This window comes from Alosa pseudoharengus, unplaced genomic scaffold (assembly GCF_046254945.1).
Source record: "Alosa pseudoharengus isolate Yale_2024_CS ecotype anadromous, Long Island Sound unplaced genomic scaffold, YU_APseudo_1.1 YU_APseudo_1.1_scf_9, whole genome shotgun sequence".
In the NCBI taxonomy this organism is placed as follows: domain Eukaryota; kingdom Metazoa; phylum Chordata; class Actinopteri; order Clupeiformes; family Clupeidae; genus Alosa; species Alosa pseudoharengus.
In genome coordinates, this window is record NW_027468881.1 from 32,377,226 (window position 1) to 32,404,645 (window position 27,420).

General features: G+C 38.9%; 2 protein-coding genes and 1 long non-coding RNA gene across 3 annotated transcripts in view; 2 read left to right on the plus strand and 1 right to left on the minus strand.

The window, feature by feature from the left end:
* Positions 1-8,462, plus strand: part of ccdc30 (coiled-coil domain containing 30) — a 42,573-nt gene extending 34,111 nt beyond the window's left edge. The window contains exons 25-28 of the mRNA XM_076275538.1: positions 60-196; positions 1,686-1,803; positions 4,260-4,318; positions 5,420-8,462. Of these exons, the coding sequence (XP_076131653.1) occupies positions 60-196; positions 1,686-1,803; positions 4,260-4,318; positions 5,420-5,630 (525 nt within the window). The 3' untranslated portion in view covers positions 5,631-8,462. The remainder of the gene's footprint in view (positions 1-59; positions 197-1,685; positions 1,804-4,259; positions 4,319-5,419) is intronic.
* Positions 8,463-11,630: 3,168 nt separating this feature from the next.
* Positions 11,631-27,094, minus strand: LOC143114089 (N-acetyllactosaminide alpha-1,3-galactosyltransferase-like). Its single transcript, XM_076275539.1, has 4 exons — positions 26,554-27,094; positions 12,941-13,027; positions 12,703-12,840; positions 11,631-12,512 (listed from the first exon to the last, which is right to left on the minus strand). The coding sequence occupies exons 1-4, from the start codon at positions 26,670-26,672 to the stop codon at positions 11,825-11,827; spliced, it is 1,032 nt and encodes a 343-aa protein (XP_076131654.1). The 5' UTR covers positions 26,673-27,094; the 3' UTR covers positions 11,631-11,824.
* Positions 19,895-21,979, plus strand: LOC143114351 (uncharacterized). Its single transcript, XR_012984901.1, has 4 exons — positions 19,895-20,017; positions 20,745-20,830; positions 21,110-21,197; positions 21,301-21,979. It is a non-coding gene; the product is annotated as an uncharacterized LOC143114351 (long non-coding RNA).
* Positions 27,095-27,420: the final 326 nt, after the last annotated feature.

Genomic DNA, 27,420 nt, shown 5'->3' on the forward strand with positions numbered 1-27,420 from the left:
TGCATCCTGGGTGAAGTGTAAATGGGGTTTGTGATGGCCGGTGTTGTGCGTGTGGCCAGGACCAGGACCGCGTGAGGAAGGTGATGGAGGAGAACGAGAAGCTGCTGCTGGAGAGGAGAGAGCTCCTGCAGCGGGTCACCGAGGCCGAGGAGATGGGCACCGACGGCCTCCGCACTGCCACCAGCGTCCAGCAGAGGTGTGTGTGTGTGTGTGTGTGTGTGTATATGTGTGGATGTGTGTTGCTGTTTGTAAACCCGGATGTTTGTGTGCCTCTGTGCGTGTCTGCCTGTTTGTGTCTAGAGTGTTTTCAGTCACTGCCTAGCCAAGAACAAGAAACATCCGGAGAAGTTTGTCAACACTTCCTCTGGCTAATTAGTGGTCGGCCAGTCCAGCAGCTGGAATAAATCCCAAGGCTATCTGATTAGGATGATTTACTCTCTATTCTACTAAGTAGGCATAACAATTATATTTTCTCTCTCTGCTATGAGTATGAATTGTTAGAACCAAATAAGCAGCTGAGGTTTGTAGAACCCCACCATCACAGTGGTGTCCACACCCAATCCACACCCTGCGTCAGTGAATGTGTGTAGGATTACTTGGATTACTTGTAAAGAATGCAACCATTTTGTGTGTTGACAAAAAAAAGGAGAAATGGAAAACTATCCTTGTAGATTAAACTGTGGTCTCATTTTTCTCACAGTGCTGTTGTTGAGGAATTTAAATTTGTCTCTGACCTGTTGATGTTGGTGATAAACCAAAATAAGATCAGATAAACCTGATGAGTCTACACAACTTATAACAGCAAAAAAATATTGTTCTAGCTAATATTAATGACGGCGTCCACACATAAACTATAACGATAATGACATCATCATTGAACTTTATTGTTGGGGATCACTTTTAAAACAATTTTGAGAATAATAAAAAGCTGACAGCCAATCAGAATCCATCAAATTTTAGCAATCACATTCATCAACACAAAGAGAGACTTTTCTTATTGTTGGTCAGTGTGGATACTTTTTTTTTCTACGGTTATAGTTAATCATTATAGTTATTCTTCCTTGTGTGAACGGCCCTTTACACTGGACTAAACTATAGCTAGAGGAAGGAGACAGGAGTGGGTAGGTCATAATCAGGCTGATGACCAAGATTCTGGTCAGGGGTGGAGACATGGGTCATTCCATCTGAAATGAGCCAATTTTGGAAAACCTTCACGCTCCACGCCTACACATTTCATTTACTCGCTGATATTGTGTGCCTCTACATCTCAAAGGAACGGGGTTGAGTGAGGGACTCCAGTTGATTTCACATGAAATGACCCACATGGCAAAATGAACAAATGAGCTCATGGTAAATACAAGATTACTACAAACTAAAGACATGTTCCAAACATATTGGACATGTTCCATGGCAAAGGTTCCAGACTGGAACATGTGTCTGGCACACTCAGTAAATAACAAGGTTCCTTTTTACCTGAAAACTGGGCTGGTCTCTCACAGGTTCTTAAGCATGACCCCATTGTTGATTGTGAGTGTTCTGGCGTACAGTGTATATTGGCTGCCGTGCAAAGTGGGTGCTACACATTGGTGGTGGTTTGTGAGGTTCCCCCTTCACTGTGAAGCGCTTTGAGTGTCTAGAAAAGCGCCACATATATCTATTGTGTTGTTGTTGACTGTTTTCCCCAGGGTGAACATTCTGGAGGTGGAGAACAGGCAGCTGCAGGAGAAGACGTTACGGCTGGCCCATCAGGTGGGGGTGCTGGAGCGTGGCCTGAGGAACATCCACTCCACCTATAATACGGAGGTGAGATGAGCTTCAGTCGTGAAGGAGGAGGAGGAGGGCTTGCATGAAGGGCATGTGACGGGGTTGGAATTTTTTAAAAATCTTCCACCTTAGAGAGAAAATATTAAATCTTCCACCTCACAAATTTTAATTCGGCCCGCGACACCTTCACAGAAAACTATAACACGCTGCTATTTAGACCTATGATGCAGACGGACGCACATCTCCTTACCCATTCGTCGTGGTGGAATATTTTAAAAAGTCTTTATTCAAGAAATTACAAACCACATATCAGCGTATGGCTGCCACACTAAAAAAAAAAAGGCTCAGTATTACGTAATTAAGTGAAAAGTTTTTTGTTATAACAATATCTTTTTCACGTTTTAACAAGATGTTTATCACGATATTACATGAAATTATCACGTTATATATATAGGGCACAAAGCTTTTCCCAAAGCGTACTTGCTTCCACCCCATAGCCCTGTATCTGCGTCTTGATGGAAGCAGAATGAAGAAGGGATTGAGGGGGTGGGTGGGGTCATGAGCGATGGTCTGTGCTCTGTTCTTGGTGAGTTTACTGTTGAGGTCTGATAGATTAGGGGTGGAGAGGCCTATTGCTTTGGCTGCGGTATGAGTGATGCATGTGAGTCTGTTTCTGTTGGCAGCAGTTAGCATGTTGAAAAAGCAGGGAAGGCAGTAGAGGAGGATGGGCTGGACTATGCTTTTGTACAGAAGGAGCAGGTGACAGGGGGCAACAGAAAGTGATCTGAGCTTACGGATGGCATAGTCTCTGTTGACTGCGTTTTTGTATGTCAGTGGTGTGTTGCTCAAAGCTGAGTTTATTGGATTAGATTAGATTAGATTTACAAGATATCTATCATATCCTGAACGCAATATATATATATATATCTATCATATCCTGAACGCAATGCAATTATTCAAAAGTAGTTTAATAAAAAGCTTGTCAATATTTTCCCCATATGCAGTGTATGATGCTTGCTGTGGAAAACGTACTTGTCTGCAATCATAACTGATGCCTTTGTTTTGGGAAGTTCTTCTCATGCAACACTGTATGCACATACAGTGGTGTAGTCTAGGTGATATGCAGGTCTACGCATAATAATCACTTAAAAAGCATCAATATTTCCGTATTTAAAATAGCAAAGGATATTTATCGACATTCATATGAGCATTGAGACATGAGCATTACACCGGAGCATTGAAACGTGATAATTGGGTGTGTTTCAACTGATACAGGGGAAAAATGCCTCTGCACACAATAAGATAGACCTAACCAATTAGAACAAACGAAATAGCCTACCAAAACATCCTTAAGGTATCCGACAAATGCCTTTAGTCACTGTTTTCTGTTAGTTTTTTTAAAGTTATTGCACTGTCAATGTCTTGTACAACAGACATGATAGCGACATCTAAGCGTATACGTCTCTAACGACAAGCTTTTTGCTGTAAACAAAACCGAAGTGCCAGGGTCACGTGAAAAAATAGACACCATTGCTCATCTGTCCATCATTGTATAAAGCCCGCCCAGACGATTTGATTGGTCGGCTGATTTTCATACGGGCATAGAAGCTTGTCAATGGAGCAATGCCAGATCAAATTTCACGACCTCAAATTTTGTGGGCGGAGTTAAATTTGGGCTGGCTTCCAGGCTAGGAATCTTTTAGATAGATAGATAGATAGATACTTTATTGATCCCCAAGGGGAAATTCAAGTCAATTCAATTTTTAGGTCATTTATTACTTGGGTTTTCATAGGCAAATAGTTTTGTAGTTTTTAATTGTCATATTCATGTTGATTGTATATGATCATGTGAGTGACAGATAAACACACCTTTTCACTAGTTGCCCAGGCTATGCAGTATGTAGTTTGGTGGTCCAGGATAGACCATCATGTGTAAATGTAAGAAAAATGGCACACCAACAACACAGCCTGGCATGGCCAACTACAGTCTCACAATTTACACCAGTTAGCACACTAAAGAGCATGTATCAACATTGTATCAACATTGTATCAACATTATATCAACATTGTACCAAATGTTTTGCAAGGTTTGTGAATGCTCTTACTTAAGGCTCGCTAAGTAGGTTAACCTTAGACCAAATGCCTTACTGCCTCTTTAAGTGAGGGCAACAGCGAAGTGAACTGGGTGCTCTCATAATTTGCTACTGGAATTAAGCATACAGAAAGCACTAACTGCAGGGCTTATGTTAGTATGACCAGTGGACTTGCTACCCGCCCCATTTCTGCTCCAAAGCTTTCTTTCCCCACAGCCATCATTCTCAATGACAGATCCCATGTGCTCTTGAGTACAAGGCAGTCTTAGCTGGTCGGAATTGATAGCCTGTGAACACAGGACATGTCATTTTATTCCATTACCATTGTTTTTGGAATTTGGAATTTACTACTGGTCTAAGTTTCCTTCTTTTTCATGTATTTGTTTGTTTATCTTGAATAAGGATTTGAAGAAAATGCTTCCTTCGGACTATGATGGATTTCTCCAAAATTCTGGATCAAGGTACAGCCTTTACTTCTAAATAGAACTCGTAAATAATTGAACTGTGTCACACAATCCGAAAATAGAACTTAAATGCAATGGTCTCTCAGTAGGCTATTAATGGGACATTCAATTGATATCAAATGTCACTGTTGTGGTCATGGGGTTTCTAAAATAAAATCATATCTGCAACTTGCTTGCTCTCTTCTTATCTAAAATATTTTGTGCAGTCATACATTGCCATTTGAAGAAGTTTCAGCAAAACTATATTACTTTTCAATGATTAATTCTGTCTTTCTTGCTCTCTCTTCCTTATTCTCTTTTTCTCTCACTGTCCTAAAAGGAAGTTAAATACATGTACTGTATATGTGGCCATGAAGCAAGCACACAACCAGAACTATGTGTTCTTATACATAGGAACTCGTCCCTCTCTCTTTCTCTGCTTCTCTTCTTACCTTAAAAGGACCTATAGTTTGAGAAGGTAGATACTTGCAGTATTACATTCGCCGACTGATGTCACTTTTGGAAGCAGTGCGCCTTTCTAAAAAAAGGTGTAGAGATGAATCAGTATCAGTGTCAGATTGGCTGTGTTAGTTAAATATTGTTGAATGAACTAGACATTTAGCATGTACTGTAAAAACAATTGCAGCGGGAGAATCCTTTGATTATGTCCAAGAGGTTTTTGGACGTTTTCTGAGACATTCTAAGATACATCGATCTCAGTTTGCTGAGAATGCTTTCTGGAAAAAAGTTCCTTTGCTTTCTATATCACTAAAAGGAATTTCATCAAACTGGTATCATTATGGAAAGAAACATTTTTCTCCCATAGTCCACACATAATCCAATACCTCAGCATTAAACTGAGATGAAACACTACATTTTAACATGTAACATTCAGTCTTACAGTGGCTACAAATGTGTCACTAGTGTAATTGATCACAGACAGACATCTCCTATTTCTAAATGTAGCATTTCAGTCTAATCTTCAATATTCAGCTTTCATTTTTGCATTGTGCAAAATCATTTTATTTTATTAAATGATTTAATGAAATTATTATTTTAACATACAGTATATGTTTTCCTTCGTTTTTCATTGTTTCCCCTCTTCTTCCTCACTCCCAGTGCAAAATTGGGTGTGGGTGACCCTCTGAGCATCCTGGACTCCATCCGCAGGGTGAAGATGGGGGAACACCTGGAGAGTCTCAAGTCCTCCATATCCGTGGCCCTCTCCCAGCCCTCTGAGCTCAGCTACCTGAACGTGACGTCCCCTGAAGGGGCCCATGCTACCAGGGACCAGGAGGACTGCACCAGTGTGGCCAGTGACGAAGCCTGAAACGCTTCTAGCGCTTTTGGAGACACTAATACTCCAGCAATGTGGGAAGTAGACTGCCACAGATACAGTACATGTGGCGCTTGTGAGAAAGGATGTGCCATAACGTGTCGTCTATGATTTCTCTCCCCACTGATGAGAATTTGTCATCCCACAATATTGTCAATGTAGTGGACTACATGTTCACATATGCGCCAACATGGGCAGCTTGAATTGTTTAACGAGAACAAGAATGACAGAAGGCAGAGTTCAAACAGTTGGCGAGGAAAAAAAACAGCCGATCGCTGACAATGTTCAGGATTAACCTTTACTTCTTTGGATCAATGTTTGTCATTGCAAAGCCCTATGTTGATGTGATTTGTGCCCAAGAAGATAATGAATGGTACTATTTTAGTTTTTATCTTTTGTATTGCAAAGAACATCATGAAATATTGTGATATAGTTTTAAGTTGTTGCTTATGAAAGATGCCACACTGTTTGTCACCTTTTAAAAAGTAGACTAGTTCAGCTTGACCTACAAGGGAATAACGTGCAGCATGCATGAATCCAAGTGGTTTTGGGAGATTACTGGGTGAGATTCACATACGGGAGTTATGTACGCATGAATGTATGACTCCGAGATCTCTCTGTCATCCTTGAAGGGTAGTATCATTACACTACATGCCATACACCTTGTGGAAACTGTTTAGGTCAACAAAATACAGGGTTCCTACGCAGTATGGAAAACCTGGAAAAGTATGGAATTTGATTTTAGTAGATTTTTCTGACCATATTCTCGACATTGCGGCCTCTTCTGGTTTGGGATAACTCGGTGAAAACAAAGGTATGGACAACTGAAGTGAATTAAAAAATGACACTTAATATAAGTCCATTTAGCTGGGTCATTTTTAGGTGTATCTTAGTTGTATCTTGATGATGGGGACTGACAGTTAAGCTACACAACAGTAGGAATGGTTCATTATGACCCGAGTGAAGTGATTAGTACTGCAAATGCAATAGTCTGGAAACAAATATTTCTCCATACCCTTGTTTCTTTTTTCCATACTTATCCAGACCTGAAAATGACGAGAAGTTTGGAAATTTGAGTATGGAAAAAGTATGGAATTTTGAAATGGAAAATGTGTAGGAACCCTGAAAATAGATTACTGTGGGTAAGGTCACTTCTACCATGGTGCATGGCGTGGTTGACATACTTGCATCACACATAATTTCCAGTCTTTCTGCGATGTGCTTTTCCCTATCGCTAAGGCCAAGCCTTTGTGTTTGATTCCAGCAGTTGGCACCCACTGCCTGGGCCTTTGAATCTTATGCTAGTAATAAACTCAAAGAATGCCTTATTTAGGAAAGGGAACATTTACTATATGAGGAGAACTTTCCTACAAAACCAAGAACAAAACCATTTCACTGTGGTATTACTCTATTTTGGTTGCTTTTGAGACAATCTGAGAGAGGAGGGAAAAATTAAGCACTTTTTTTAGCCAGAGATTATATTTCTATGTTAAGGACTTTGGGTGGAACGTGCTAATGTTGTACATATGGCAGTGCAAATGATTCGGCTGTATCTACCTATTGCCTAAGACACTCATACAGTTCAATGTCATTTATAAACACTATAGGGCCTATGAATGAAATGCATGGAGGCGGTGCATGTGCTTCCTACTAAGTTTTAACAAACGTAACAGGACATGAGAAGTTTATTAGCTAATCATGTTAAGGAGTGGTAGCCAGAATAGAGCCACGTGCTCTGACCACAGTGCGTGGCTTTCACAAGACCAACTTCACTGATTGTGATTTAAGCAACTGAAAATCTTAACCGCAGTTTTGTGGCTAGCTGTTCTCCATCATCTGACACATTCTTTTCTTAACTGGTTATAAGCACTGTTATTCGGGCGTGTCTACCATCATCATTTTAATGCCAATATATTTAAATGTATTGAATGACTTTCAGAAGTTTGATAGACTTTGTATGGTGTTTTTGACAAAATAATGAAAGGGAGTTAGAAAACAAGTTGTATCATTGGGAGATATACTGATATTTTTGTTACATTTGAGTTAGATAATATAAGTTAGTCACATTTGGGATTGTAATATCAGGTTAACTAGTTAGCTGAGCTGTGGAATACATGGAGGATCCAGTCTTCAGTGTGTGTGTGAGTGTGTGAGAGAGAGAGAGAGAGAGAGAATGTCACAACTCTTGGTTAGCACTTAGAGGGACATCTTGTGTATTGTGACCGGGAATTAGGATGTCTGATGAGACACTGGTGGGAAAACATGGTTGAACTGGATGTCAATCAATTCAACCCTGTCTGGTATTCATTGTTTTGTCTTCTTCATTGTTTTGAAGTTATGTTAATACCAAGGTTTTCAGCTGGTACAATTTGCATGCCTCACGTTTGAATGGGTCCAATTGGTACAGTGCTGTAACAGTCATGACGGGGTATCCCCAAAGAGGTTCACCCTCCACCCAGTGGCTATTATAATGGCCAGTGGAACCATGTGTCCAGCAGCCCTATCATCCAGTACTTGGCTGAGAGGCTTGAGACCAAAGATTCTAGAACAGAGCTCCGCTCTAGAATCTTTGCTTGAGACGTTGGTCCTGAAAGCCTCAGTGGGTCAGTGCCAGTGGATGCCAAATGCAGTGTATTATCCTGAACTTTCTGTATCAGTGTGACACCCAAAAGAGCCACACAGTGTCAAATATTCCATTGTTGCACTGCAGTGATTTCTCACCCAGCAGAGGAAAACCACCATGTTTTTTGGCATTATGGCATTTAGGGCACATTATGTTACTGTGACACTGGTATTCATTTTTGTGTTTATTGGGAAGCAGAGTGTTTTACAAACCACTCATGTTTGAGAATGTGATTTTTGGCCCTGTGTATTACAACAAACAAACTATATATTTTGTTTAAAGTATTTTAATAAAAATGGAAATATCTGTCAAGTGTAACTTTGTTTTTCAATTGGTCAGAAAAAAAATACAGCGCATTTCATACACATACATTCAGTCATTGTAAATAATTGAAATGAAACAAGATTTTACAAAACATTCCTGAGCTTAGTTCTTGAAGAGCATATCGATAGCCATTTTTACTTTCCAACCTGCCACATTATTTTGACTAAGGCGGGGACCACACTGACCAGCGGCAAGCTGCAGGTTTCCTATGGTTCGGCAGCGGAACGGTGGCAGCGCTAGCGTAATGCTAGCGTTGAACAAGCTGAGCGTCGAACTTGGTTCAACTTTCAAAGCACAGCACGATCGTATTCAATTGGCAGTTTAGGCAAACCGTTTGTGTTACTTAGGAACGAGATAAAACGCATTATGGTCTGAGTGTTGCGTTATGCTTGCCGCTGGCCAATGTAATCCCAACCTATATGATTTTTGCTGTGCTCTGTCTTTACTCCAGTGTGTGAACGACAACATCAACATATTTTCTCTGCTTTCTCACATGCGGTTAGCTACAATCAGATTTTATTGTATACCCCATGTGCACATCTGGAAGGGTGGCGTACGCACGTTTTTTTGTGCGTACCCTTCCAGATGTGCCCATTATAAATCACAAATGAACGTCAACTTGTGCGCAGACAGATGCTTTTAGGTCTCCGCCCTGTAAACACCCCCTCATCAATATCATTAGCATATGTTTTAATGAAATCAATGGCCTAAAAGCTGTAGCTTATGTAAAATTATATATTGAAAACATTGTATAGGCCTAGCCTATGCCATCTGATGTAAACTATATGCGTCAGTTCGAATAGCTTAACTAATTATGTTTTTTCCAGCAAAGCTTTCTGGAAAGAGATCGTATGCATCCATGTCCATTGTCCTCTGCTCGCTTTCATTCCTTTTGCTTGCAGTAATGTGAATAATCAACATTTCGTATGTTTAGGCCTACTTTGTAGAAAAAAAATGGGTAGGCCTAGCTTATGAAGGAAAGACCTCTAGGCCTATATAATCCTGTACGTTATGGTACAGTAGGCTACTGTACGTTTCCAACATGACCCAGGGTAATATGCTGATTTAGCCTACAAAACAGAGGACTAAATTATAAGCGTTATATGTCATGTAGGCTTAACGTTTCTTTTAGGGTAGGCTATGTTTTTGCTGAAAAAGTAGCCTAGTTCGCCAGTCATTTTTCATTCATTCTGCATATCTTTGCTATCATTTTCTTTCAATAATGTCCAATGGCTTAAACATTGTCCTTTATTGTTTGCTTTAGGCTTACCTTTATATTTTATCCTACATTATTCAACTCACGTATTGTCATCTGATCTTGGGCACTGCCAGTCAAAAAAAGCAAACAGGTGCGCGCTCTGCACCTCTTTACGCAACTCAGACGCAACACTAAATATGAAGATGCCCTGCTTTCAGAGGATAACTTCCGTCCCTTGGTTGTGTAGGCTATATATGATATAAAATATCTATAGCCTACATTGTATAGCTTACAGTCAAATATTACTTTTCTGTTACGAAGCTGGGAATAGGCCTATGAGCGCAAATAAGGATGTAGTGGAGGCTAAACGCGAGTAAACGCAGTTTATCCACCTGAAATTTCAGAAATAGAGTTTAGGCCTACCCACCTCTTATTAGAGTTTATCCACCTCTCAAAAAAGTTTATTCACTTTTAACATTCAAAACTGTATGATCAAATACTTTCCTATATTCCCAATACTGCACAATAACCTCCAACATTATCAAACTGTTCTAATGCCTTTTTGAATGCCTTCCTCTCCTAAACGAGGGCAATTGGACATTTGATGGTCAATATTAGATTGGTGAGAACACTAAATATACTAGATCACCTGTAAGAATGTTTCAATTATTCTATCGTCTTGGTGGGGTTTTTTTAGATATTGTGAAATAAGTAAGCTATACTGTACGTCTTTTCACTTTCTTAAGTGGGCTACAGTTCTCATTAGCAGTTTTATGCCAAACCATGAAACATTAAGCTGCGTCCAAAAACGTCTTTAAAAATCTTTTGATATTGATCATGCATATGGCAAAGAAAGACATGAGATCGTTGGTCTTGGAATTTTGAAAATGCATCGCACTTAGACCTCAGATTACTTGCAGTACCCCGGCATTACCACAAGGAAATGGTCGTACGTCAAGTTTGAACCTGACGTGGAGATAAGCACTTTTCCACGTCAAAGACGGTTTTTATAAATCTGAGCGTTGGCATGGATTTGAGCGTACGCACGGTCTAACATCAAAACTGTGCGTAAGAACGCTTTATAAATGAGGCCCCAGGGGTATACAATAAAATCTGATTGTAGCTTACAGCAGCCGACTATTTAGGTTAAGTTTATAACGTTGTGGACAGCCACCAAGCGTCTTCTGCCCCACAGCTGCGCGCGCATCTAGTTTTGTTGGTAAAAGGGAAACCCGTGTATAGGCCTATCCTCAAAGTAGGAAGCCACATGCCAGTGCTCTCATTGGGATACTTCAGCTTCTGTGAGGGCAGAACTGCATATTTGCATCTCCAATGACATTTGGCAGCAGAAGTTACCCAGCATATAAGGAAATGCATTAAGAGCTGCCATTTGATTTGAGGTCTGTGTCTGGACTAGAACTAGTCTAGAGAGCAGATGGAGCAGAATTGCACCTAGCAATTTCAGAGTTCACTGCATGATGTTAGAGCATTGCCTTTGTGTTAAAACTGCAATCTATTCTATCTAATCTAGTCTAATGCAATTCATCATTGCTTAGCATGTTTTAGACACTGCGCTTTAACCAACAAAGCCTTTTCACAACACAGAGGGTTTGGAAAAAAAAACCCAAAAGTTCTGAGTCCTGCTTTTACTGGCGGGATGTGAATAGGCTAATATAATATTGGCGAGAATTAAAACAAGTCCTCACAATCTCTAGCTCCCAAATCTTTGTAATCTTGACAATTTTGAGGTGATTTTTAGCAAAGCTACACACTTTTAAACCTGTTCCGAGCTTGATGGACTAAATAAAAACCTAAATAAAAGTTCACAAAGCGAAATAAGACTGGCAGCTACAGACCACTGGTCATTTATGTACATGAACAAAAAGCATGGTCTTCTCAACAATTAGTTTCATACATCAAGAGATCACAAGGGCTTTTTGCAGCACACACAACGAAGGTTTTCATGTTTCAATTCCCATCCCAAAACCTGAGCTTGTTTAGCTTGTAAACACTTAAACATTTCAAAATGTCTATACACCAAGTCTATTTCTCATCCCTGAGAGCCTTGTAATATTTTTCAGCCCAGATCAATCTTTGGACCTGGATTTCAAAAGGGGAGCCAATGTCAGTAGCCCAGCAGTATTCTGGGGAAAGCACTTTGCTGGGCTTGTGAAGCCAAAAGTACTTATTCAAGTGACTCTCGTCATGCCAAAGAGCCTCAACGCCATTTACCTTATCCATTTTAATTCCTTGGTGACAGCTTTTGGTGATGTTCCTCACACTTTGCCATGTGCCACCAAAGATAGCCGCGTGGTAATAGTAGTCCCCGTCATCCATGTACGCCTCAGATTTGGGGTTTCGGTCATAAGTAAACTCCGGTACTGAGCTCTTGTAGAAATAAGCATGCAGCAAGGCCACCGAATCCCCAAGGGCCTCCGAGCCGAATGGCCCAACGAAGACCTGATCAACGTCCATGCAGAACACATACTGGTTCCGCTTGCTGATGACGCTGTCGATGACCTCTGAGATCGCCCTCATGCGCATCATGGAGATGTCCTGCCAGCGGTCGTACTTCTTGACACTGATCACCTGCAGTGTCCGTCCTGGTGCCAGCTGGACAGTGGGAACGTTGTGTGGGACATCAGTGAACACAAAGTAGTCTACGGGCAAGCCCACCATGAAATACCGTTCGGCTGACGTCAAAAAATCTTTCAAGTAGATCTCCAAGTATCTTCAAAGGTGAAAGGAATACAGATATATAAACATAATGCAATGAGTTGAACTTGCTGAACTGAATTTCACACAGAGAAAAGTTCCATTAAGATTACTTATGTTACTGTTAGTGAATATTACTGTTTTTCTGTTTTCCACACAACTCTCTGAACTTAACAGAAAAACAAAAAAGGTAATGAAACACTCACCGTCGAACAGCAAAGACAGTTAAGGCTACTGATGTGGCCTTGGCTTTATAGTAGTTATCATAGATTTCTCTTTCAAACATCTCATTCCACATTATCGGAGCCCTCCAGGATGTGCATGTTTGAACATCAGATCTGTACCTATATGGGTTAAAAACACAGACAGATTTTTACACCACTTTACAACCAATTAACACACTGATGTCTTTGATGAGGGACATTTTTATAGCTCTCAACATACCAAAGATTTAGTGAATTATCTATATGATCTCCTGGTTGTAAGGTTTCACCAGGGGTCAGAGTACACTTCTTAGTTGCAGTAAAATACCTGGTGGAGAGTATCACAAAAAAGGTAAAACATTAAACACACAATATCATATAGACTAGTTGTAGCTTTTAAACATCTCTGACTTTTCATCTGGTGGATTCACACAAGTTTTCGGCCATAAAGTGAAGATGAAGTTATAGATAAGATAAAATGAAGAAGATGAAGATAAAAATGAAGATTTCTTCATTTTATTATGTCAGACTGTTATAATCTATCTATCTCAGTATCTATAAATCTATCTATAAATGTCAGGAACATCTGTCTGTGTGTTTGTGTGTGTGTTACGTCTCAAGCTGTTTTTGTGTTCCTGCTGCTTTTCTGTGTATTTTTCTGACACTCCAACAGGGGGCTTAATTGCTAGACTAGGGCCCAGATCGTAAGCCTAAGAGCATCATAAAGTCCCTCTTACGAACGTCTTAAGATTTGCCGACTATTTCCCGAAACCATCGTAGCTTAAGAGCGTTGTGAAAACACTTGTAGATCTACGAGTGCTCCAGAATTCTTGTTACCGGCTTAATAGCTATTTTGCATGCTAAAATCTGATTCATCACAAGTAAACACAATAAAGAATGGGAACGTAAGTTGGATAATGTATTCTAAGTTGTAATTCCTCTGTATGTCCTGTTGGTGACCTCAGTGAGAGGTATCTGTTAAGGTGCAGAAACAAGGCATACTGAGTTGGTGGTAAAGTATCCACATTGGTTTTCACTTTCCGAAACAGGGCACAGCGAACATCATGCAGTGCTGGTCGTTTTTGAAAAACACTGCACAAATATAAGCCCAAGCATTTTCATCAAATGTGTGCATAGATGTCTAAAATCTCTTTTGTCTTTCACTCCTTTTTCATTTGTGCGTGTTTGTTTATCACTAGTAGGCCTATGAGCTACCAAAGTCTTTTTAGGCAAGTCCCTCCACTCAGCGGCCATATTGTTAAGCTTTTTGGGCACTTATCGGGCATGTTTCGGCAAAAATGCGCTTTGCAAGGCTTCACGACACCAACCTTGCTCCAGCGGTGAGATCACAACACATGATTGGCACTTTTTGGTGGGGAAGGGGCGGGATATGTGTAGACAACTGCCATATTGGTGTTACAAACTGTGTGCTGTGTCTCCTCATTAAAACGTCTCTGGAGCTACCTTCTATGTTGTAGGCCTCTGAAGGTCGCCTACAAAAAGGAACCAAAGCTGCCATCTTTGCCCGTATAAGAGGATCCGGGTGTTAATTGAAGCTATTGCCAGTTGCATTGTAAGTTAGCTCTGGGGTAGCAAAGATCTAAGTGTGCCGTGTTCACGTAGCCTACCGAAGATCACAGTATCCACTCGAAGGCAGTGGACAAAACTGTGTAGAGCAAAACGTCTGCATTTTCTTCATCCCCGCGAGAGTTTAACAGGTGACATAATTCCAAATCCCCATGTTATTTTCCCATAGAAAAAATCTCAAGATACCGGATCTCCTTATTTGGGCAAAGATGGTAGCTTTTTTGTAGGCAAACTTCAGAGGTCTTGAGGCAGTGACTCTCTCTCTCTCTCTCTCTCTCTCTCTCTCTCTCTCTGCATAATCAGACACTCATAACTTACATATAGGCATACTGATAACAGTGAATAAAAGAACAGGTCCTTCATTCACTAACACGATCATACAAACAAAAAAATCGACACACAACATGCGGACACAACCTCTTCTCCACACATCTTCTTCTGGTGTTGGTCTGCAGTCAGATTTAATTTCAAGTTACTGTTGAAGAGGCTAAAGTGGAAGTGGTTAGGGCCTAAAACCCCTAACTGCACTGTTAGTCATGACCTCAACACAAAGATGGACACTAATGACATTAGGGCTGCTCGATTATGGAAAAAATGAGAATCACAATTTTTTTGGTCAAGATTGAAATCATGATTCTTCAAACGATTCTATTTGAGTTTGAAAATAAAATGCATTTATTTGGCATTTCGGCAAAAAAACTTACTGTAACTGAGAGTTTTTAAAAATTCTTAAACTACACAAAATGTTCAAATAAAAAATAGAAAATGTTCTTCAAATTGAAAATAATGTACAAATAAATATTTATCCAGCTGTTCTGTAATTTCTATAAAACTTTCAATGAATAAAATAAATATACTAATCAAATAAGACAGAACAACTTAAATACACTTAAATTAACTTTCTTGTGTTTAGCGCACTGACACATTTTTAACGTTTTTTGTAAACGACACTCAACAAATTGCATCCACTAATGGATTAAGGCTGGAAGGACTGGCCTGGCCCATCATACTCAGAACTTACTGAAACGAACTTGTCTTGAACTTCAGAATCATTTTCGGTGAATATGGCACATACTTAGTGTTTTTTGCCAGAAACACCAGCCTGTTAACATGATCATGCTTCAGAGATGAGCGCAAGCAGGAAGCAATATTTCCACTAGTGCTCGCATTATACAGTGTGTTTGAAATGGACGCATTACACAGTATGAAATGGATGTCTGTACTGATGTCGTCGGGGTTGTGGTTTTGTCTTTTTGTTACTTTACTAATTCGTTGTAAGCGACTTTGTGATTACTTCTGATGCAGGGTTGTGCACAATTCGAATTGCAATTCTGCTTCCTGTTTGCTACCTCAATTGAAATGCAAGTGAAATTTAAGAATTGAATTGGAATTTAAGAGCCAGTTTCAATTCAATTCTGGAATTTTGCACAAGCCTGGTCTGAGGTTATTGAACAAGATTGTTGCGTTGCCAAAGGGTGCAGATATATTACATTGTAGCACCTTTTGCATGAGTCTGTGCCTCGTCGGATTCTTCAAATCCGAAGTGTTGCCATACAAGAGAACTTGTTTTACCCTTTTTATCGAGCAAACGGGGCTGTCCTCCATCTGCCATCTCGCTCGCGCTGTTTTCTGAATAAGATGCTGGTGCTGCAGGTCACCACACACACAGACACACAGCTCGCAGGGCCACGTTGAATGCTCCGGGGGAACGACTGAATTGCGCATGCGCATTTCTTTCCATAAACCTCATAGACAACGGAAAATGTCAAAAGAATTGTTCCAACTCGATTTTATTAATTTGGAGATCGTTTGACCCAAGAATCGAAATCGTGATCAAAATTCAATTAATTGCACAGCCCTAAATGACATGCAATAATTTGAATGGTGTGGGGTTGGGAAGCCAAAGGCAATCTGGCTGGCTTTTGTATACTGCTGGTAACACTACCCAGTTCGACTTTAGGCTCAACTGTTTGGTTGACAACAGGCCTAAAACATGTTATCTTTATATATATATATATATATATATATATATATATTAGGGGTGTAACGGTACACAGAAGTCACGGTTCGGTTCATACCTCGGTTTGGACATCACGGTTCGGTACGAGTTCGGTATAATGGAGGGAAAAGCAAAACAAAAATGCAGAAAGCATTTTTTTTGTACATGTCTCAGGCTGTACCACCTAGTGTCATACAGTCTCTTCCCTGATCTATCTGCAACAGCCTGAAGTGTTTAAGATGTAGGCTAAACAGTACAATAAGTACCCAGACTCCATCTGTAACTTGTAAACAAAATAAGACAATCAGCTAAAAACTGAAAATAGGCCTACAGCATCTTTCATTTCTGAAAGTGCAAATTACATAGAAAAATGATTTTTAAAAATCCACTTAAGCAAGACCTTCAACATCTGTGTTTAGTTGTATATGGAAGGGTCTACAATTTGCCTCAATATTTTTTTTTATTGTGTGTAAAGTAATAATCTAGCCTACTAACTGTAAAAATATCACACTATTTTGCCTTTTTTTAAAAACGAAATTGCTCCTTTCATTTCATAAACAGACTACAACTAGAAGTCACGTGACTTTGCCCTTTGACGTTAACTCACCGTAGCATGGTTTGTTTATTAGCCTGGTTAGCGTTGTCACTTTATTTTACTGTCTATGCACTTAACACTACCAGCTCCTCATGTGAGAAGTTACAAGTTACCCCAACATAAAGGTAATTACCACGCGATTTACATAGCTTTCTGTCATTACGAAATCATTTAATTTAAGCCATAGTTTTTGGCCCTATTTGTATGTGTATCCAAAGGCTGCTGATGCGCAGGGTAAGTTTTTTCCCCTCGTTTCAGTGATTGGTAGCCTACTACATCATCTGGGTGATGGCTTCGAATATGTGTAGCATTTTTTCCACTCACATACCCAACAACTGCTGAACAACGCCGACACACAGTTTCATCTTATCCAGCACTCTTTCGCCTGTACTAACGTTACTGTAACTGAAGTTCTCAAACTTGCGATATTAAAGAGACCAGCGGATCCTCTAACTCTTGTGGGTCTAACCTTAGTGCTGCTAATGACTGACGGCCTCGACCGACGACCTGACAAAAAAAAACATAGGCGCCAATCAGAGCTTCAGAGCTAAGGCGAGGCTACAGATTAGCGTTAGGTGTCGCTAAAGAACTCCCGTAACTCTCGCTACTTAACAGTAATTGCGCATGACATAAATTAATGCGCACACGAGTTTTATGTATTTTTATACCGTGTATTCTCTCGTGTAAATTCATGCACCGAACCGTGATGCCCGTACCGTTTCGGTCAATACGAATACATGAACCGTTACACCGTTACACCCCTAATATATATATATATATATATATATATATTAAATATATATATATATATATACATTTGGACTATTTCATGGAAAGTATATGTTAATTTTGAATTTGATGCCAGCAACATGTTTCAAAAACAGTTGGGACGGGAGCATGTTTACCACTGTACTGCTTCACCTCTTCATTTAACACAATTCTGTAAATGTTAAGGAACTGAGGAGACCATTTGCTACAGTTTTGATAATGAAATGTTGTCCCATTACTCCCCGATATAGGATTTCAGTTGCTCAACAGTATGGGGTATTCTTAGTCATGCATTTCATTCCATTATGCACCTAATTTGACAAATCTGGGCTGCAGACAGGCCACCTTAGCACCAGCATGATAGATAGATAGACAGACAGACAGACAGACAGACAGATAGATAGATAGATAGATAGATATACTTTATTGATCCCTAGGGGAAATTCAAGATTTTTAAATATGTGCAGAATTCATTTTAGCATTGTTTTCCTGAAATATTCAAGGTCATCCCTGGAAAAGACATTGCCTGGATGGCAGTATATGTTGCTCAAATCTTGTATACATCATTCAGAATTGATTGTGCTTTGCCAAATGTGCAAGATGCTCATGCTGTAGGCATTAATGCTCCTCAACACCGGCATAGATGTTGGGTTTTGAACTGAGCACTAAGACAAGGATAGGTTGGATACTTGGATAGGCCCTCTCCTTTTTAGCCCAGATGAGTCCATGATTTCCAAAAGGAATGGCAAACTTTGATTGGTCTAACCACAGGACCTTTTTCCACGTTACCTCAGTCCAACAAGCTCAGGCCCAGATAAGAGGGTGGTATTTTCTTTATTATGTCTCAATACAATTTTAGTTGTTACAATTTTGGCTGCAGTTTTTGAATTGAGTATCAAACTGGGCACATAGACAATGGTTATCAGAGGTTTTCCTGAGCCCATACAATGACAGGTCTAGAAACAGGTCAGGTGTTGATGCAGTGCCATCTGAGGTCCAAAAGACCACGGCCATCCAATTTGTTTTTCAGCAATTTCCCCTGTTTGCAAAGATTTCTCTGGATTCTCTGAATGTTTTAATAATATTATGTCCTGTAAATTATGAACTTCCTAAATACATCCCAATTTCATGTTAAGAAGCATTAAAATTACATTGTTTTATCATTTGTGCACACAGGTTTGCACAGAGTGATGAATACCCCTACATCTTTACTTAGAGACCCTGCATCTGGGATGCTCTTTTTTACCCAATCATGTTGCCAGTTACCATAATTAGTTGTGAAACATTCTTCCTTTTGTTTTCTTTATCATTACACAACTTTTCCAGCATTTTGTTACCCCTGTCCCAACTTTTTCTGTTTTGGGGTTGTGTATATATATATATATATATATATATATATATATATGATATATCCTATATATATCCTATATATATATATATATATATATATATATATATATATATATATATATATATATATATTAGAGGGAGAGCAGATAGCTAACAAACGTTCAGAAAAAGTCCTGTTGGCAAATTTGAGGAAAAGTCGGTAAAGGGGCTATTTCACACAATTTGAGGGTGCTGAATTCAAATATTTTGTTTACCAAGCTCAATTTTGAGTTTTAAGCTTGCTAATTAGCATAATTCACATACTTTTTGGTTTTGCCATCAGATATCATAGGAATTGCAAAAAATAAGGCATTAATATACTCTTTATGTATCAGATATGTTGTAGGACAGGACAGGAATTACCCCAAAGACCGTTAAAAAGCAAATGAAAATAAGCTAAACTAAAATATAAATTGAAATAATAGCTAAAAGGCAGTATGACGTTTAGAAACAAAATAGATTCCTTGATAATACATTGATAGAATAGTAGGTAGAATAGTTTCTGTAGAAAGTACTTTGTCACTAACTATTATGAACAGTTGTCAGTCTTTACAGAGGATTTACACTGTATTTTGTTTTACTGTAAAGGCGACTGTGATTGCCTAGTTAAAACATCTCACTGGTGCTCTTTCCTACACTGAAAAAAATGGAAATAGGGGGTCTTTGATTTGACACAAATTAATTTGATATATGCAACATGATTGTTTTATATTCCGCTTGCAAACGCGTTTTAATTAAGTAGATTTCAAGAGATAATTTTGAATGCTGGATGTAGACATTTTTCTTGTGTTGATCGAAAGTGAAAATTTCAAGTTCAGACATACTCCAGAGCAGCAGGTGGCTGTAATGTGTCATTAAAACAATACATAGTAGTAGAAGAAGAAGTGTTTGAAGCATGGTTTGACCGTTAAAGTTTGGATATCTATCATCAGTGACTGAAGTGGAAGAGAGAATGGCAAATCGAATTAGCCTACTGAAGGGTAAGTTTATCAACCTTATGATCATGTTATATTAGACAATAAATCTCTTAGCTGTTTTCTTACAGTATTACAGTGTTGCAAAGTTGACCCTTGATGTCTTTGTATAATTTTTTGGTCCGTTTCTTTTTACCAAGTTAACGTTAGCCTAACCAACCAGTTAGCTGCATCTGTTGGGCGGTTGGAAAAATACATAAATCATAGTAAAGCTAAATTGGGGTTGGTTTGGTACAGTCCATTAATTTGATCACGTTTGAAGCATAATAAGTTGTATGTGAGTGAAAAGCCTGTTAGCCTGTGTGCGCCAAGTGTGTTGCCAGCAAATGGCTGCCTAAAAGCAAGCTAGCATAGCCACGTGGACAAAAAGCCATTTGCAAATTTACATTATAGCATCCAAAAACGTTTAGCCCTAGGAAGTTGTCTCCCCATATGATGAAAATATGAAATATAAATATTTTGATTTGTTTGTGCAGGCAAAAAAACAGGCAGTAAAGTGTACGCATACAACTTTTTTGTTACTGAGTCAAAGATGTAGTGATGTTACTGTTTGAAGTCACTGAAGTTTGATCTTTTATTTATTTATGAATTTACTGTTGATAAAATGAATGTCTTATACATCAATAAATGGCTGTTATGCCAGATGTGTGGTGCAGTATGAGTATGTTTTGTCTGGCACTGTCGTATGTGTGATGGTATGAAACTAATTTTCTTCCTGCTAATCTTATTTCAGATCAACACGGAATTTCAAAAGAATCACAATTGTCCCACTTCAATCCAAGTTCCTGTCTCCAAGCAATGATTAAGCAAATTACTGATGTGAGTAATGCAGAGTTTTAATCATGCTAACCTTACAGAGGCTAATATTTTTGATCATGTTGATATTGATACTTCTTCACATATTGTTCTATTATTATTATTCTATTATTCATCACATCCTAAAATTTGTGATGATCTCGGGAAGAATAAAGTATCTATCTATCTATCTATTGTATTCGTCTAACTTTTTTTTTCTTTTTATCATATGGTCGTTTACAACAGTGGCTGACTTAAATGAAACTTGGATTAACGTGCTAATCAATAATGTTTTTATTTCAGTGTGATATAGATGCTGGCCGAGTGTCTCCTGAAGGGACTCTGTATCTACACGGGGGAAGATCCTGAAAACTTTGTGCAGGAATATGTGGTATGTACATGAACATGTCTATTTTTCACATTCATTTCTCAATAGGGCTTTGTTAGAGGGTCTCATTTTCTTACTGTTATGTGCATTTGTCTGCCTAATTCAGGGCATGGATGAAGTTGATGTCATTGAAGACAACTGTTGAGGTTTATGTCCTGAGAGAACATGAGTCAAGTGAACCAGAGGACATTGGGGTCGTACTCCAAGGAATAAAGTTTTGACAGATCTACATGGCCATTAGCTGTCACTATGATGTCGGAGTTGATAACCTCATGTACCTGCCCGTGCTTAGATACACCTTTGAGGCATTGCAAAAAATCTTCATGGAGCTGGATGAAGGCAAACTCCCAAGGTTGGTTAAAGAACAACCTGTTTCAGTGAATGACTTTCCATTTTTATTTTTTGAAAAAGAAATACTGTTTTTACTATGTTGAAACCTGAAAGGACTATCAATGGCTGAGTGACCACGGGTCATGGAATCTTTTTGTGGATGTTTTTTTATTATTATTAATTATTCATTATCTTTATTTTAGGAACTAGAAATGTCACCTTTTGGTCAGTCATCTTTGAATCTGGTCCATCAGTCTTCAGGCCTGATCTCTCACTTTCTTTCTCTTCTCTCCCTCTCTCACTTCTCTCTCTCCTCTTCCTCTCTTACTCCTCTATCTTTCTCCTCTCCCTCCTCTCCCTGTGATGTTTGCTGCACTTTTTTCCATTTGTCAATTGCTGGATAAAAAACAATACTGTGTATTTCATGTTGCTTTCAATAAAAATTGACTACTAAACTGACTTGACTCTTTTCAGTAAAAAGATGTATAACATATGTCTGCAATTCTAGAAAAAAAAAACAGTTAAAAGACACTGTTCTGGTACTATAGGGACATAAAACTTTAAGAGTTTATTTTTTTAGCATTAATAAATTAAGTTAGAAGTACCTTTTACAATCTATTACTATTGACATGATAAAATTACTTTAGCATTACACAATACATTGGTATTACATAAATATGAAGGTATTATCTTCATTCAACATGATTTTTTTATGTAATACAATGTGATTTCAATGTGTAGGTTTTACAAGAAACGATTAACTAGAACAAAAGTGTAAAAATTGTGTCAGCTGGACACATTCTGATTATGTGGGACCGATGTACACATTAAAATCATGTAAATTCAAAGAACTTTTTTTTTCAGTGTATCATTCAAATTCCAGCCATGCAGAAAAATGGAAAAGTGTGCATGTTTGAGGAGTGTTGAAGAGTGCTATGGAGATTGCATTATTTGCAAAAAATGTATGGTTATGGTTATGGGATTTTGCAGACGCCTTTGTCCAAAGCGACACACAAATACAAAAACATAAATATAACAGGGAACAGATTAGAATGTTGGTCAAACTATAATAAGGAGGATAGCAATAATAAACAACAATGTCAATTCAATCAATAGCCTAATAAAATAAGCATTGAAAATGAGGGAAAAAGCAATAATAAACAATAATGTCCATTCAATCAATAATATAAAAAACAATGACATGGTAACACTATATTAAGGAGAATATCAATAATAAACAATAATGTCAAATTAATCAACAGCCTAATGGAAATAAAACAATATTATACAAACCATAACACATAAGAAGCACTTAAAGAACTAAGTGCATGTTGAACAGGAATGTCTTTAGACCCCTCTTAAACAACCCAAAACTACCACAGGAACGGAGACCACTGGGCAACTCATTCCACCAACATGGAACCACTGAGGAAAAGAGTCTTGAATTAGACCTACAGTAGTGTTTATGACTGGTCGACATAACAGACGCTCATCAGAAGACCGCAGTGGGCGGTTGGGGATGTATGCCTTGATTATTGAATTAAAATAACTAGGAGCAGATCCAGTCAGTGTCCTTTAGGGCAAAGTGAGAGATTTCAATTTAATTCTGGCTAATAGGGAGCAAATGGAGAGTAACTAGGAGAAGAGTTACATGTGTCCTCTTTGGCTGATTGAAGACCAGGCGTGCTCCAGCATTCTGAATCAGCTGTAATGATCTTATTACACAAGCGGGTAAGCCAACTAATAGTGAATTACAATAGTCCAGCTTGGACATGACCATGGTTTAAACAAGAAGTTGTGTGGAATCTTGTGTCAGATAAGGTCTGATCTTCCCAATGTTGTAAAGCATACACTGACATGATTTTGCAATAGAAGCTACATGCTCAGAGAAGTTAAGTCGGTCATCAATTACAACGCCCAAGTTACGTGCAGATCTAGTTGGGGTCAGTGAAGTTGAGTCAAGTGGGATGTTAATCTGTTGGGGAATAGCTGTTTTAGCTGGAAACACCAAAACAATTTAGACAAGATATCCTTTATAGTGCAACAAAAAGAAACATTCTCCAGTGCATCATTACTGCATATGATGCTGAAAGGGAAGTGGACCTAGGACAAATCCTTAGCTATGAACTGATTAATGTACTGTAGCTATTGCATTTGCAGATAGTGATGGTTATTTGTGAAGTGGAAATAAGTCTATCCTCACTCAAGTGCTGTCTAGCAATGTGGAATGTCCAGTAGTGATCACTGCAAAAACTGCTCATTCAACACTGGTAATAGATGCTCAAGATCTAGTTATGTCTTTAGGACACCCATCTGACTGCAGCACATTTAAGAAGTGTGCAGGAAAGTTTGTAAGAAACTTTTGTCAAAGTCCTTTTAGGCAAGTCCCTCCACTCGGCGGCCATATAGCAACGCTTCTTGGGCACACATCAGGCATCCATCTCGGCAGAAATGTGCATGCGCAAGGCTTCACGACACCAAGCTACTGCAATCTTGCTCCAGGGTCGAGATCACAACACATGATTGGCACGATGTCTTCACAACACACCACATTATTGGCTCAATGTATTCACAACACAGCACATGATTGGCTCAATGTATTCACATGTCAACGTTTTGCCGCGGAAGGGGTGTGATATGTGTAGACAACTGCCATATTGGCGTTACAAACTAACCCCATGCATTTCTATGGAGGATTTTCTGAGTGCTGTGTCTCCTCATTAGAAAGTCTCTGCTTTTTTATTGTTATTTGGTATTTGTTATATGGTAGCAAATTATTTTAACTATCAAAGAAATAGACCTAATGTAGGAATGCACAGATATTACAGATAATGGTGTAGGTCTATCTGATTAAGACCTGAGTGGTTGAAACATACTTATTAAATTACATGGAGCAAAGAAGACTATCTTCACTTTTTTCCCTTTGCAACTGTCAAAGAAATCCCATAAACACGGGAAGGCCTAGAGTAGCCTACATCAGATGGCCTAAAGATTAGGCTCTTCTGCATAGCATTAAGTGACTTGCATGCAGTAATTTGAACACTGACCTTGATCTAGCCTACTTTGGCTATTTAAAGGTAATTTATTGCCAAAACACCACACAATATAAATGAGCTATAACAAACAATAAAGGACTTAATCACACAAAAGTTTTAACATAAGTTTAAAACCCAGAATTTACCAAAAGTGCACCAAATTCAACACAAATGACTCAATACACTTGGAGGAGGCCTGCGTCCTTTCTTTTCCAGATATTTTAGGATTTGGATATAGCTTCAGTATCGAGTATCAAGATATTTATGGCAGGTATTGTATCGAAGTCATAATTTTGGTATCGTAACACTATGCCAGAGCCACTCTGTTTTCTAGATGTCGAGGATCGGAGGCTCTACCACCAAGTGATGCTGCTCAATAGCATATTAGAAGAGCTCATTATCAAGCTCTAGTATGGAGGCAAGCACACATACCAAATCCAGTGTTACTAGAAGTAAAATGTTGTTTACTTGTCGGTTGTTGCTGACGGTAGATGCAGTTCTGCATTAGGCTTATTCCTGCTATCTAAGTTCATATGTAGGCCTACTGTAGGATATATTCTGAGTTGAAGGTTATCTGTGCAACTTGTTATTGTGATGAAATGCAAACACCACATGAGTGACTCATGTTAGCAATAAAAATATGGTTGTGTTTTGATTAGAATTTCAGAGTGTATTCCATGTTAACTTTAATCATGTTCCCATTAAATACATTAATAAACTATAGTATGGTTTCTTTAATGCTCAAACATGTAAAGTGTATTTAGAGAACACTTTTTTTTGGTTTTAGTGATTACTTTGGAAATCAACCCAATTTAGAGAAAAATAAGCAAAGAAAATCGCTATTTTGTGTTAAAATGCTGATTATGTGGCTTAGAACTCAGAATTGAGCTTGGTAAACAAAATATTCAGAATCAGCACCCTCAAATTAGGTAAGAGGGGTGGTTTACCAACTTTTCCTCAAATATGCCGTCAGAAGTTCTCTTCTGTGAAGCTGCTCTCCCTCTATATAACGGATTGAGCAAAGCGAGGCTTTATGAAACACTAAAACGTTCGAAGCAATTGTGCCGAATTGTTCCGAAGGTCGAAACAATTTCAACACCTCAGAGCTGTTTAGGGTGAAACAAATCTGTCAAATGCTTTGTATTGGAGACGTAGTCTTTCAAGTTCGTGGCTCGCTGTGTTACCTGTGTTCAGTCTTCGTCAAAAGCTAAGCAGTCATGCCCTCGGTCAATTACTGGATGCTGCCACTAGTGTTCTCTAAATCACTTTCTTCTTATAAAAACTCTAGATTTTTGACCGTTCTGAGAGTTTAGTTGAAGCTGTGTGGTTAATGATAAAGCAAGAAAACCGATACGATCTGAAACAATACCTTACAAATCAAACGGGGATTTGAGCAGCCTGCTACCGTGCAAAAAACACCTACTACACGATCATGGTTATTGCTAAGAAAAGTCTACACTTTCACGTTCACTTAACTTTGGTCACATCATGACATGGGGATTTTGAACGATGTTTCGAAGCAGTGTTTCGAAACACTTGTGCTTCGAAGCCTCGACACTGATTCGAGACGTCGGTTTCGAAAGTCACACCCCTACATTTTTCAGTATATGAGCACACCTTATGTTGTTTTTGTCACTTGTGTAATTATGTTATTTATTGAGAAAGCATGACACTTGGAGCTAATGTTTTCAAAAGGTCCCTTAGGAAGGTTTTGCTATTTCCTCTTGTTGCATTAAACTCAAACTAGTCGGATTCAGAAAGATAATGAATCACTAGCCAAAATGATCCTCGTGGTTGCATAGTCTCAAATAATGATCAAAACACTGCATCAGCAAAACACTGCATCTTAAAGAAAAAGAAATATCAGCCTCAAGAAATAATCCATTTGTCGCTAAATCTAAATAATCTGACAGGGATGCCTGTTCTTGCATCGATTATTATTAGGCCGAAGTAATGGAAGAAATTAAATTTTAAGGAAGTCGTGTAGCACTTACCCAGTTGACACAGTATACTGGTATAAGATGAAGAGCACCACAGTCACACACAGAAACATTGGGCACAGACATTTTGCGTGGAGACGTCTGATAAAAGTAAAGGCGAATCGGAAAGCCATAATCAGCAGTCAGATTGAAAACACAACCAGTTCAAGTTTCCATTCCGTAACATTAAGGCCAAATCGAATTAAAACGCCAGATCACCCACTTCTAAGACCTATTCAGCACACAGTTCTAGGGCAAAATCTTGAATCTCCGAGGTTTAGGCTACCTCAGTAATTTCGGTAATTGAAGCGGCATAGCGTCAACCTTCAAATCCAAATCACTGAATGACAGGATACAAATCGCAATAATTTGGAATGTCACGAGATGTCGGAGAGTAGCCTTTGAATCAGTAGGCTACGATGGAACTGTGGAGGTGTAGTCTACTGTGTAATTAAAGAACCATGTAGCCTATGGATTCAACATTATTGTGAGACGCACAATCACCCGTAATATAATAAGTCGCAGAGAAGTTTCAGTTGCGCACAGCGTAATCCAGTGTCCCAAGACTGTCTGAAGTTGGGCTGTGCCACCTAATGTCTGCTCCTGTCAAGGATGACGTCGCAACATTTGTCGCGATAGGTTATACTTGAGACAATCCCAAAAAGGTTTGTAGATAAATTGGGTGAGGGTCTTTGAGAGAAGCAAGACTTTAGGCTACTGAACGTGTTCAGAAACTCGTACTCTTAACGTTATATCAATTTGTAACGTCAGGCTACAGAAAAATGGGAAGGGAAGACGTTTACTTCTGTGCCGAAACGTTCTGTGCATATGCATATTGCTTATGGTTATGGGATTTGACACAGTAGACAAAATTGGTAAAGA